Source organism: Salpingoeca rosetta (genome assembly GCF_000188695.1).
Source record: "Salpingoeca rosetta unplaced genomic scaffold supercont1.31, whole genome shotgun sequence".
NCBI classification, from domain to species: domain Eukaryota; class Choanoflagellata; order Craspedida; family Salpingoecidae; genus Salpingoeca; species Salpingoeca rosetta.
Window position 1 is genome coordinate 585,741 of NW_004754903.1, and position 12,014 is coordinate 597,754.

Genomic DNA, 12,014 nt, shown 5'->3' on the forward strand with positions numbered 1-12,014 from the left:
TATACACACATGAACACACACATATACACACATGTACACACACACATAGACTCACATGCACACACACACGCACTGCATGAACGCACCGACAAAGGCGAACTTGGAGTCGAGGAGAGCGAGCGCATACTCGACGTCCTGCCGCGAAATTTGAACCGCGAGCTCAGATACAGAATCCACGCGATTGCACTCAAAGCCGAGCAGCATGCGCATCTGCCCACACAACAGTGGTGGTGGTGGTGGTGGCGGTGTGAGTAATGGTGGCAGTAGTGGTGGTGGTGGTGATGATCGCTCGTGACTGAGAGCATGACCGCATATGGAATGTTCACCTGGCATGCGCGATGGAGATGGACGTAATCGCTGAGCTGCTCTGGGTGTAAGGGCGACTCGCCACGCCGCCCATGCACCAGCCACCCTGATGGCACGTGTGTGTGTGGGGGGGGGGGCGTTATTGTGGCTGTTTGTATGCTTGTTGATAAGCACAGGTATATGGCCACGCACGCACGCACGCACGCACGCACGCACGCATGCACACACACACACACACACACACACACACACACACAAGAACACACACACACACACAAGAACACACACACACACACACACGCACAAGAACACACACACGCGCGCACGCACGCACACAGACAAGAACACGGGTGCCTCGCTTCGTCCAGTTCCCTCACCGCTGTAGTCGCGATGGCGCGGGTCACGGAACATGCCCACAATCCCGCCGGCAGCAATCTCCCGCTCCTGCGGCAAGAGCAACAGCAGAAGTCGAAGTGTGCAGCTGTCAGACATTGCGAAGGAAGAGAAAAGTCTCCACGCAACAGAAGGAGGCGCAACGCAGCATCACATGATGCTAAACACACACACACATACACACATGCACACGTTTACATACACACACACACAGACACGCACATGCACACGTTCACACACACACACACACACATACCCTGAGAGGGGTGTGGCCGTGGGATTCGCGGAGGTTCACGACTCCGTCACACGTGCTTGAGTTCATGTATGTCTCTGCAAAGTACTGCATATAATTGCCGTTTGGGCTTTCCGCTCTGCATTTGAGGGAGGCGTGGAGAGCAAGGAAAGGTGGTGAGCGCGCCACAGCTGATGATCCTCTTTTGCGGCATTGGGCTTCACACGGCCGGTGTGCATGCACACACATACACACACATGCACACACACACACACACATGAACACACACATATATGAACACAAACCTGTTGGGATATGCGTTGGGGTCCAACCCAGGGCAGGTGTAATGAGCAAGGCAGGTGCCAAAGCTGGTACCCGTCTTGGGAAAGTGGATCCACCTTGCACATGAATGGACAAGACAGCGTCACATCACGTCACCCAGCATGTTCAAGTCGAGTGGTTGGACGGAGCAGTCTCGCATGCATGCGTTGGTCGGAAAACACACACTCACTCACACACACACACACACACACACACACACGCACACACACACACACACACCTCATGTCTCGCAATGTCGTTGGGTGGGGAGGCCGCACATCTGGATCGAGGTCACACTTCACAGGTTCAAGCACGCAGAGAGAAGAGCGGGCAAACGCAGCCACAAGCAAGTATGAGGTGACAGCAAGTTTCAAGCGGGTTCCACCACACACACACACACACACACACACACACACACACACACACACACACACACACACACTCACTCACTCACTCACTCACTCACTCACGTAGGCCTGTAGGTTGGTTGCTGGGTGTCGGTCTGTGGGAGCAGCCTCGACAACAACGACGACGACAGCAGCGACAAGGGCCGCTGCCGCTGCCGCAACTGCAGGTGCAGCAGTCCTTCCTCTTCCCTTCCTTCGTGTGCTGCACGTTTCTTGCATACTTGCGCCTGCCCGCTTGCCTGCCGCCTTGCAGGCTGCTTCTCTTCCTCGCACGCACGAGCAAAGCAGCGCTGCTCACACCAACACAGGTACAGGTCCGTCCGCTGCACCTTCCCGTTTCCTTCCCGTTTCCTTCTTGCGTTCTTTCTGCGTTTGTTGTGTTTGTTGTTTGTGATGATGATGACGTCACACGCAACACCCACGACTACAGAGAGCCTTACAATGAATGCCACACGTTTGCTGCGTTCAGGGCAGCTGTCACCACAGCCAAGAAAGCCAGCTTTCTCCGTACAGGCTCAAGTCACGTGCAGCAGTGACGTCGGTATGACTTCCACCCCAGTTCCACGAAAGAGAAAGAAATCAGCACAGGTTGCTGTGACAATCAGCTGCGTCAACACATCACGCGCAGTTGCTTGAGAACACGTCTACGCGCAACCCACACGCAAGCAAAGGAGCAAGCATCAGCAACCTTGGCAGCGCAGAGTGTCACCGGCAACCAAGTGACTTGCAGTTCTAAGTTGCCACAATCAATCACGAAAGCATGAAATCCGTGTAAACGTTGCAAGCTGCGAGGGCTTGCTTTTCCAAGAATCGGCAGGTGCACAGACAGAACCAACGATTGAACCAACAAGCATGAGAACCGAGTCTCCCCCGGTTTGCTTTGCTTGCCTGCAACCGCCTGCTTACATGCCTGCTTGATTGCGTTTTGCGGATGCACCCTCGCTCGGTTGCCAGCCACCATTTATTTCTTTCCCCATCCGCAGCTACCGCATCAGACAAGTGGCCAATCGCATCCCGCCCTGCTCAAGCCACTTCTCTTGTCCATTCGACATACAGCACCTCAAGCACCTCAAGCACCTCAAGCACCTCAAGCACCTCAAGCACCTCAAGCACCTCAAGAAACAATTCAGCCATCAACCCATTCAACTATGTACAAGATGAGCACCGGCCCTAAGACTGCTGCGCCCCATGCCTTGGCTTCGACGCCAAGCTCCCACATCGGCAGTGACACCGCAACCAACGCTGACAGAGGAAGACGAAGCAGCACCACCACCACAGCCACCGCGACGCAGCTGGCATATGGCATTGAGGTGTCTGACGCAGGCAGCATTCTTCGCCTGTTGACCTTTGTCTTGACCCCGGAGCTGTGCGCCAGTGCGACGCTTGACGGCAACATCCACGATGACACGGGCGATGCAGACGGTTTCACGGCTTCACGTTGTACCACAAGCCGGCATTGGTGCACCAGCGACGATGACGGTGATGATGACTGCTGTCGTCGTTACCATCGCCACCACCAGTTTGACAGCAGCGACCCTCTTTGTGATGACAACGACCCTCTTCGTGGCAATGACGGCTTCGCCTTTCACACCGCGAACGGCAACGGCGGTAGCGATGACAGCGGCGCCAGCTCACCCGCCAACTCCGATACATCGCTGTTGTCCTCGTCTTCGTCTTCCTCATCTCTGGCGGCGGACGCTGGCGAAGAGGTGCACGACGCAAGGGAAACGCAGCCTGCTCAAGTCAACAACCCAGCACCACCACCGTCCCCTGCACCCAACAACAACAACAACAACAACAACAACAACAACAACAACAACAACAACAACAACAACAACAACAACAACAACAACAACAACAACAACAACAACAACAACAACAACAACAACAAGAGCGGCGGCAGCAGCAGCAGCAGCGGCAGCGGCAGCAAGAGCCGGGAGTCGGACGACGTGACAAGCTTGTTTGATGACGTGCGGCGTGTATTGGCCGAGTGCCGGGCAACCATGGAGCACACAGCACCTTCGCAAGTAGTCTCGCCAGCTCACACAGCGCAGCTGTCAGCACCACCATCGCCAAGCTGGCAAGACTGCAGCGACTGCGACACCGACCCCCTTCCCAAGCGAGCCAAGAAGACACTGGGGGCCGCTGCCTCAACAACAACAACAACAACAACAACACTGCCAGCATCATCTGCGACACCATCGTCATCATCAGCGACAGCCAACTCCTCGTCCGTGATGCCGCTGGCTGCAGATTCGATGGTGACGGAAACGGAACGGCTGCGCATCCTGTTTGAGCTGCTGACGCCAGACTCTCTGGAGGGTGTGCTTGCGCGCTTCACCCAGCTGCTACCCGTGTACCCACTGCTTTCTCGACACGAGCTGGACAATGTCCACACGTCGCTGTATGAGCGCATCCACCCCGACACGGACCTGGCGCCCTGGCCATATTCCCGCCGCGCTGTCGTCGCAGCCTGCTCGCTCGCACTGCAGCGTGCGCACATGCCCGGCACACCTTCTTCCAGCGTGTGGCATCATGTTGCCGCTGCCTCTACGCAGCTGCTGCTCGGATGCGCAGCGTCCTCCTCCCCGTTGCCAGCACCGACTGAAGAGCAGCACGACGAGGCACACATGGACGACACCGATGAGATGGAGGTGGTGATCAAGGCCGAGCCTGTGTGTTTGTGACGCTGTGGTGCTTGCTGGTGAGTTGACCTGATGCATCTGTTACCACGACGACTGCGCTGCAGCGTTACTTGGCAGTGCGTGGTGTTGCCGGCTGGTATGTTGGGCTGGAGAAGTGGAGGCTGGGTCGTGCGACCTTGCTCTCGTGGTGAAGGACCTAACACCAGAACATCTGCTTTCATCTTCACATGGTTTCATTGGGGGGTTTCACTCGTTTACATTACATTCATTGTATTTGCTGTCGTTTCAGTTGAGTGACATTACATTTACACGATTGAACATCAGTGCATTGAACATCAGTGCGAATCTGAGCAAGAGTGTGGCCAGTAGTGCCAAAGCGACAAGAGAAAAGCCAATAGCGCGATAACATGGTGAAGCAGCGTTGTGACGTAGAAAGCACGCGCATGATGCGAGTAGATGTGAGTACGGTCACACGCACGCACAACAACGCGCGTACGCACGGCATCAGCAGCATGCAGGCTCAATGACGTGCACAGCGTCGGTATTGTCTGGGAGGCAGTAAAAATAAGGCCGTTGCCTTAAGCTAGTACAAGTACGTCGCATTGCCACGCTGTTCACGTGGTAAAGCGAAGAGTGGTCGTGCCTGTGGTGGTGCTCTTCATGTCAAGGAGAATGATTAGTTCCTTGTGGGCTGAATAGGGAACTCTGAGAAGGTCGATGAGGAAGACGTGGTGGTAGGGGATGACGATGTGGAAGACGTGGCTTCGTGCACCGTGGTGGTGGTGGTCGGGGATGACGATGTGGAGGACGTGGCGTCGTGTACCGTGGTGGTGGTGGTCGGGGATGACGATGTGGAGGACGTGGCGTCGTGTACCGTGGTGGTGGTGGTCGGGGATGACGATGTGGAGGACGTGGCGTCGTGTACCGTGGTGGTGGTGGTGGTAGGGGATGACGATGAGGAAGACATGGATTCGGATGACGGCTGCTCAAGCGCACGCAGCCTGGCGGCTATGGAGGTGATGGCATGGTCCTGTGCGGCGTTGATACGACGCTGCTTCGCGATTGCGCGCTGCTGTTCTTGGGTGAGCTGGAAGAGGTGGGCCACGTCCATGCCGTTCATGAACACGGGCTGGCGTGCAGGATCGTTTGTGCTGATGTGCAAGGAGCCCGCATCGTCCTCTTCCAACACGGCGGCTCCGGCACTGTTGTCCGCGCTGAGAAGGAGAATCCCAACATGGGCTGTGACAAGGACAGCACTGACGACGAAGGCCGTGTTGAGGCGGGTGGAGATGCCGACACGACGTGGTACCATTCTTGTTGCTCTGTGTGTGTGTGCTGTGAATGTGTGTGTGTGTATGCATGTGTGTGTGTGTGCTGTGTGTGTGTGTGTGTGTGTGGTGTGTGTGGTGTGTGTGGTGTGTGTGTGTGTGTTGTGTGTGTGTGTGTGCGCGCTGATGCGGAGGTGCTGTCTGTTCTGTCTGTTGTTTGTGTGGCACAAGTTGCCTGTACCAAACTGATTTCAGTTGAAATGCGAATGGAAATGGACCATTCTGCTCATTTTCACACACGCGGCACCGATTCGCCCCGCAAACAAGCAAGAGGCAAGAAGTGCGCGACGCAAGCAAGCCAAGCCCAAAACACACAACACGCGTCAACCAACACGCGGACCAAACAACCTTCATCTTCTGGCCGCATTGCGGTGTCTCTCACCCACACAGAGCAGCACAGCACAGAACAGACTGCGCTTCGCACGAGTGGCCTGGCTGTGGTTGTGGTGCTGCTATCGCTGACGTGTGTGCTCTGGACCAAAACAGGACACACACACACACACACACACACACACACACACACACACACACACACACACACACACACACACACACACACACATACACACACACACATCGCACATGGGTAATTGGGGAAGTCGGGAACGGGATGGCCCTGCTGGGAGGGAGCTCACATCCAGCACCCACTACTTTATGCACCTGGCACTGACGCCAGCAACAGCGAAATCACACCAGCTACAACTACACCAACAGCAGCAGCAACATGGCGTGGAGGATGGCATGCGGGCCACGCTGTCGTCATCAGCGACATCCTCGCCCGCGTCGTCGCTGTCACGGCCCGGCCGCCCCCTGCCGCCCTTGCCACAACGCAGCTCCAGCCCTTCCATGGAGAGCATGTCCATGATGTCCATGATGTCCGTATCCACGACACGGTCTTCGGCCATCAGCGACGTGTCAACCTTTGAGCTGTACCGCGCACCGGTGGCGTGTGTTGGCGGCAGCTTCCGGCCCGGCGCATCGATCGACCCCATGCGGGAGACGCCGTACTTTGACGTGCGGCCGCACCACCAGGAGGTGCACGTGCCCACTAGTGAATCGCACATGCACGTGGACAAGGTGTCGTACTTTATGCTGGAGCCGCACCCGGGCTGCCGGATAGCGCTGAAGAAGGCGAAGATTGTGCTGCCGCTGACGCCGTCGCCATGCTTTGCCATTGTGGTGCAGAGCAATACCTACACGACCAACGTGCGCCGGGAGGGGCGGGCGATGCATGTGGAGCTGATGAAGCCCAACGGCGACTGCATCATGTATGCGCGTTTCTACACGCTGCGCGACCCCTCGGCCTCGTCACTGTCCCTCCCACTGCCAGGGACAAGGCGCAGCAGCACCAGCAGCAGTGGCGGCAGGGGCGGTGGTGGTGGCGATGGTCCTCGCAAACACCGGCACACGTTTGAGGTGCGGACGACGCAGGAGAGCGTGCTGCTTGCACGTGCACAGGGCCATATCCAGCGTGGGTTTGACGTGCTCGTGTCGGACTTTGTCACGGCAGACCACCCCATGTACAGCGTGGTGTTGGCCTTCCTCATCACGGTGCTGCTGTGCAAGATGCACACGCGGCCCACGCGCCGCCAGCAGCGCCGCTTACAGCAGCAACAACAGAAAGAACACCAACAGCAGCAGCAGCAGAGGTTGGCGGAGGAGGGGAAGCGAAGGCCCTCGCAGCCGCAGCCTTCGACTGATGAGCAAGGGCAGGATGATGCGCGGTTACAGCGGCACGGCAGTCACATCTCTACTGCTTCCTCCATGGCAGAGTCGGCAGACTGACCGTGGCAATGATATGCGCGCGCGTGTGTTTGTGTGATTGAGTGATTGATTGATTGAGTAAGTGAGTGTGTGAGAATGTGTGTGTGTGTGAGTGTGTGTGTGTGTGTGTCAAGTGTGTGTGTGTGTCAAGTGTGAGTGAGTGATTGATTGAGTGAGTGATTGATTGAGTGATTGATTGAGTGAGTGAGTGAGCGAGTGAGTGAGTGTGTGTGTGTGTCCACGAGCGTGTATGTTCATGTGTATGTGTTTGATGACTCGAAGCCGGTTCTTTGGGCGAATTTGGTCTTGGCGACATTCCTGCGTTCGTTGGTGGTTCGTTGTGTATCGCGCTCTTTGTCTGCATACGCAAATGAGTGCCAGACTTGGGTGCGTCAGTGTGTGCTTCTTGGTTGTTGTTCTTCTTGGCGGTTGTCATGTCACCTGCCTGCGGAGTGTGCTGATGCTGGGTTCATTGGCACGTGTTGAGGTCCTGCCCCCCTCCCCTTTCGTTGCTCGATGTCAGCGGTGAGCGTATCACTCACTGGCTCTATCCATTTCCAAATGTGTTGTGTCGTTGTGCTGCGTTGACATGTGGGTTGGTGTAACTTGTAAGGTCTCTATGTGACTTGTCTCTATGTGACTTGTCTTAATGTAAACTTTTTCCGTATTTAATGTGTGGCTACTTTCCTTCGTATCTCACTCAAGCAATCAATCAAAGCAATAGACAGCAACAGCACTTTGAGCAAGATCATAACAAGTGACAACAACCCAATGGCCACACACGTGTTGCGAGTCGCCATGGACTGAAAGGCGTTACACACCCTCCACTAGAGGTGCAAGCAATGTCGCACACCACCCACAACAACACCAGCACACGCTTGCACGCGTGCTTGCTCATACGTTTACATGCACAATGGGTGTTACGGGGACAGAGGAAATGAACAAGACGGGGGGGGGGCAAAGCAAGGTCAACGAAGGAAGAAAGGCAAGACAAAAGCAAAGGAAACGAATGGGGAGAACAGGGAGGAGATGGAGAAGGAAGTGCAGGGATGGAATGGACAAGGATGGAAGGGGAACGCTCGTTTCAGGCATGCGTGATTGTGTGGCTACTGCACAAGTTGGCGCGCTTACGCGTTGATGCCCCTGACAATGTGGAAGCGAAGGTCCTCGCTCATGGGGACGTACATGTAATCACGGTCGTGCGGGTCCCAGAACTCAAACTTCTCTGGTCGTGGCGTCTGGCCGGGGAACACGTGCACCTGCAAGAAAAGCAGGGGGGCGTGGGAGGAGGGGGGAGGGCGAGAGGGGTGAGAGGAAGGAAGCGTGGAGATGTGTGTGATTGTGAATGCGTGAATGTGTGAATGTGTGTGTGTGTGTGTGTGTGTGTGTGTGTGTGTGTGTGTGTGTGTGTGTGTGTGTTGCGTTATGCATGACAAAATAGATGAGACAGCAGCGCACTTGAGCAATAGTAACCAATCGTCCCGCCACCACCATCACCATCATCACCACCACCACCACCACCACCACCACCACCACCACCACCACGATCGTTGCTGCCTCGCACCCGCTCAAAGACGAGTTCCCCTGCGCGAATGTCATCCGGCGCCGCGGCGATGAATTCGCGACGCACCGGATCGCGCTTGTACGCCTGGCAGTGGTGGTGGTGGTGTGGTTGATGTTGTTGTGAGAGGCGTGATGAGGGCAGTTGGGTGGCAGCAAGCAGGAACAGACGCAGTGAAACTGGAACTCAGGGTGTGGTATGTAGTGTGGTGTGCCATGTCAATGTGCTGGGGCCTCACCAGGACATTGTCATACTCGTCGAGGTGATAGAGTGGATTTGAGCGACGAATGTCATCCAGCGCAAACGCTTCATCAAACTTGTCGCTGACCGCTGTCATATTGATGGTGGCGGTGGTGGTATGAGAGGAAAGCGTGGATCATGCTGACACATGCGTGCACTTGCAGTCAACTCTCACTTACTAAACCCTACATTGCACACAAACACAACACAACACACCACAACACAACACACACGGACGCAACACAACACAACACAACACAACACAACAACACAGCACAACACAACACAACACAACACAACACAACACAACAACACAACACAACACAACACAACACAGACATACAACACACAACACACAACACAACATCACTGCCATGACTCACCGCGCACGCCGTGCAGTTCCTCCGTGTCCTCCGCGCGGTCGTACGCGTGGTAGTCGGCGCCGTGGTGGCTGTGGTGCGGCTTGGTGTTGCGTGGAAGGTTGGGCGAGTCCTGGTGGTGCACGGCCGAGTGGGAATGGCGTTTGGGTGTCGGCTTCATCGTGTCCTCAACGTCGGAGATGGAGCGAAGGCGATGCGGTGATTCGCTCTGTGGAACACAACGACCAAAATACGCGGCAGTGTACGTGTGTGTATGTGTGTGTGTGTGCGTGCGTGTGTGTGTGTGTGTGTGTGTGTGTGTGTGTGTGTGTGTAAGAAGTGCGGCGGTACGTAAGCGACAACGCGAACAACCTCACAGATGGCACTAAAAAGAAGGATACACAAGCAGTTGCATGCATGCACAACGCATGCACAACAACAATAATACACACGCATGCACATGCACACCGCACCGTGTTTCTGAGGTTCTTGATGCTCTTTGCGAGCCCGCGCCCAAGTGTGTAATTCCCCACGTGCGAGCGAAGTGCCGCCATTCTGTTGCTGTCGGCAGCCTCGTCTGGTGTCGGCGAGTACGAAATCTGTGAACATGTGTGTTTGCGTGTGTGTGTGTGTGGTTGTGTGAGGTTGTGTTTGCGTGTGTGTGTTGGCGTTATCATTGTCGTTAGTGAGCGAGTGGGCTGATATGCAAGCACAGGTGTGTGTGTGTGTGTGTGTGTGGTGCTTGTGTGATTATGTGCAAACATTGTTCAAAGTTGTGAGCGTGCCTGCAAGCACTGCATGCCGCCAACATGGTTGCGTCTTCCTCACCTTCGTCAGGCGGTCTGATGGCGGGTTGCGCGCACCGCCGGTTGGCGAGTGGAAGCTGACGATGACACGTCGATGTGACAGCGGAGGGTTGAGATGAGCCATGTGAGTGAGTGGGTGGTTGTGTGTAGTTGTGTGTAGTTGTGTGTAGTTGTGTGTAGTTGTGTGTGTGAGTGAGTGAGTGTGAGAGAGAGAGAGAGAGAGAGAGAGAGAGAGAGAGAGTGTGTGTGTGTGTGTGTGTGTGGGAGTGAGCCAGTGTGTGTGAGGGAGTGAGTGAGGGAGTGATAGTGAGTGTGTGTGTATGTGTAGTTGTGTGAGAGAGTGAGTGAGTGTGAGTGAGTGAGTGAAACCATGTGAGTGTGTGGAGATGTGTGCTTCTTGTTCACTGTCCAATCCATGACCACATCATCACATTGTTATCATCTTCCATGCCAGCGCACGTGCTGTCCTCACCTCTGCTCGATGGCGCGGCGGGACTGGTGGAACGACTCGTGCGATCCGTCGCCGTTGTCGTCATCGCCACCAGAAAGATTCATGATGATGCCTGCAGGCACGCGTTGCAGGGGCAGGGGAGGGGAGGAGGGAAGGGGAAATTGGGAGTCGTGAGAGGGGAGGCGGGGTGTCGCGGGATGTAGGGAGGGATGGGGTGAAAATGATGGGAATGGATGCAACAGCCAGAGGGCACACACACTTCAAATGGCGCACACAAACATCTTTGTGTGTGTGTGTGTGTGTGTGTGTGTGTGTGTGTGTGTGTGTGTGTGTGTGTGTGTGTGTGTGTGTGTGTGTGTGTTGAACAAACTGGTTGCAGGCACACGCGGTGCAACGAACTTTTTCGCGGGTTGAAGACGCCTGCGCGTGTTTCAGATCGGCTGTACGCGCGATGGAGCTCTGATGCGATGGAGGGAAAAGGGGGCGGAGGGGAGGGGAGAATGATGTTGGGAGGAGGAAAACCGCGCCGGGGGGGGGGGTGTGAGGTGCGTGCAGCGAGGAGTATGAGCACAAGTGGAAGGCGTGCCGGTCAAGACGTGCGAATGGGAGAAAGGAAGCAAGGAAGAAAGGGGGACAGGAAGAAAGGGAGACAGGAAGAAAGGAAGAAAGGGAGACAGAAGGCAGAGAGACAGACACACAGACACACACAGACACACAGACACAGACACACACAGACACACACAGACACACACAGACACACAGACACACACAGACACAGACACACACAGACACACAGACACACAAACACACAGACACACACACACAGACACACACACACACAGACACAGACACACACACACACACACACACACAGACACACACACACACACACAGACACACACACACACACAGACACACACACACACACACACACAAAACACACCGACGAGGGACGCGAGGAGGTCCTCAAAGTCTGGGCGGGAGTTTGGACCCATGTGCCAGCACTGGCGCATGATGACATACAGGCTGTCCGGGCAACCGTTGGGCTTGTCCATGCGCGTGCCAAGCATGATCTGAAGAGCGTTGGAGAGGGTGTAGAGAGTGGTGATGAGATGGAGGTGTGAGCGCGTGGGCGTCTTGAGGAGAGGGGCAGGGAGGGCAATGTATCGGCGTGTCGCATGTAGAGACACATACACACACA

At 55.6% G+C, this 12,014-nt stretch overlaps 5 protein-coding genes across 5 annotated transcripts in view; 2 read left to right on the top strand and 3 right to left on the bottom strand.

The window, feature by feature from the left end:
• Nucleotides 1-2,118, bottom strand: part of PTSG_09780 (uncharacterized protein) — a 3,344-nt gene extending 1,226 nt beyond the window's left edge. Inside the window, exons 1-7 of the mRNA XM_004989082.1 lie at nucleotides 1,723-2,118; nucleotides 1,493-1,548; nucleotides 1,237-1,329; nucleotides 956-1,070; nucleotides 684-750; nucleotides 327-412; nucleotides 87-210 (exon numbers count right to left, since the gene is read on the bottom strand). Coding sequence (XP_004989139.1) covers nucleotides 87-210; nucleotides 327-412; nucleotides 684-750; nucleotides 956-1,070; nucleotides 1,237-1,329; nucleotides 1,493-1,548; nucleotides 1,723-1,878 — 697 coding nt within the window. The 5' untranslated portion in view covers nucleotides 1,879-2,118. The remainder of the gene's footprint in view (nucleotides 1-86; nucleotides 211-326; nucleotides 413-683; nucleotides 751-955; nucleotides 1,071-1,236; nucleotides 1,330-1,492; nucleotides 1,549-1,722) is intronic.
• Nucleotides 2,119-2,807: 689 nt separating this feature from the next.
• PTSG_09781 (uncharacterized protein) lies at nucleotides 2,808-4,346 on the top strand (the record flags this gene model as incomplete). Its single annotated transcript, XM_004989083.1, has 2 exons — nucleotides 2,808-3,267; nucleotides 3,874-4,346. 2 exons carry the CDS (start codon nucleotides 2,808-2,810, stop codon nucleotides 4,344-4,346), a joined length of 933 nt encoding a protein of 310 aa, XP_004989140.1.
• A 296-nt stretch (nucleotides 4,347-4,642) lies between these two features.
• On the bottom strand, nucleotides 4,643-5,716 carry PTSG_09782 (uncharacterized protein). The gene has a single exon (XM_004989084.1). The coding sequence runs from the start codon at nucleotides 5,614-5,616 to the stop codon at nucleotides 4,981-4,983; it is 636 nt and encodes a 211-aa protein (XP_004989141.1). The 5' UTR covers nucleotides 5,617-5,716; the 3' UTR covers nucleotides 4,643-4,980.
• Nucleotides 5,717-6,123: 407 nt separating this feature from the next.
• PTSG_09783 (uncharacterized protein) lies at nucleotides 6,124-8,133 on the top strand. The gene has a single exon (XM_004989085.1). The coding sequence runs from the start codon at nucleotides 6,215-6,217 to the stop codon at nucleotides 7,415-7,417; it is 1,203 nt and encodes a 400-aa protein (XP_004989142.1). The 5' UTR covers nucleotides 6,124-6,214; the 3' UTR covers nucleotides 7,418-8,133.
• On the bottom strand, nucleotides 8,054-11,888 carry PTSG_09784 (uncharacterized protein). The gene is made up of 9 exons (XM_004989086.1): nucleotides 11,757-11,888; nucleotides 11,213-11,272; nucleotides 10,835-10,925; nucleotides 10,385-10,439; nucleotides 10,030-10,155; nucleotides 9,581-9,785; nucleotides 9,196-9,287; nucleotides 8,961-9,044; nucleotides 8,054-8,655 (listed from the first exon to the last, which is right to left on the bottom strand). The coding sequence occupies exons 1-9, from the start codon at nucleotides 11,881-11,883 to the stop codon at nucleotides 8,524-8,526; spliced, it is 972 nt and encodes a 323-aa protein (XP_004989143.1). The 5' UTR covers nucleotides 11,884-11,888; the 3' UTR covers nucleotides 8,054-8,523.
• Between the last annotated feature and the right edge of the window lie 126 nt (nucleotides 11,889-12,014).

What these genes read in the sequence shown, in the direction of transcription:
- PTSG_09783 (XM_004989085.1), top strand. Translation starts at nt 6,215, where the DNA reads ATGGGTAATTGGGGAAGTCGGGAACGGGATGGCCCTGCTGGGAGGGAG.
- PTSG_09782 (XM_004989084.1), bottom strand. Translation starts at nt 5,616, where the DNA reads ATGGTACCACGTCGTGTCGGCATCTCCACCCGCCTCAACACGGCCTTC.
- PTSG_09784 (XM_004989086.1), bottom strand. Translation starts at nt 11,883, where the DNA reads ATGCTTGGCACGCGCATGGACAAGCCCAACGGTTGCCCGGACAGCCTG. An exon ending in CGTCTTCAACCCGCGAAAAA is followed by an intron (nt 10,926 to 11,212) that starts GTTCGTTGCACC and finishes GCGTGCCTGCAG; the next exon opens with GCATCATCATGAATCTTTCT. An exon ending in CGCCGCGCCATCGAGCAGAG is followed by an intron (nt 10,440 to 10,834) that starts GTGAGGACAGCA and finishes TGTCATCGTCAG; the next exon opens with CTTCCACTCGCCAACCGGCG.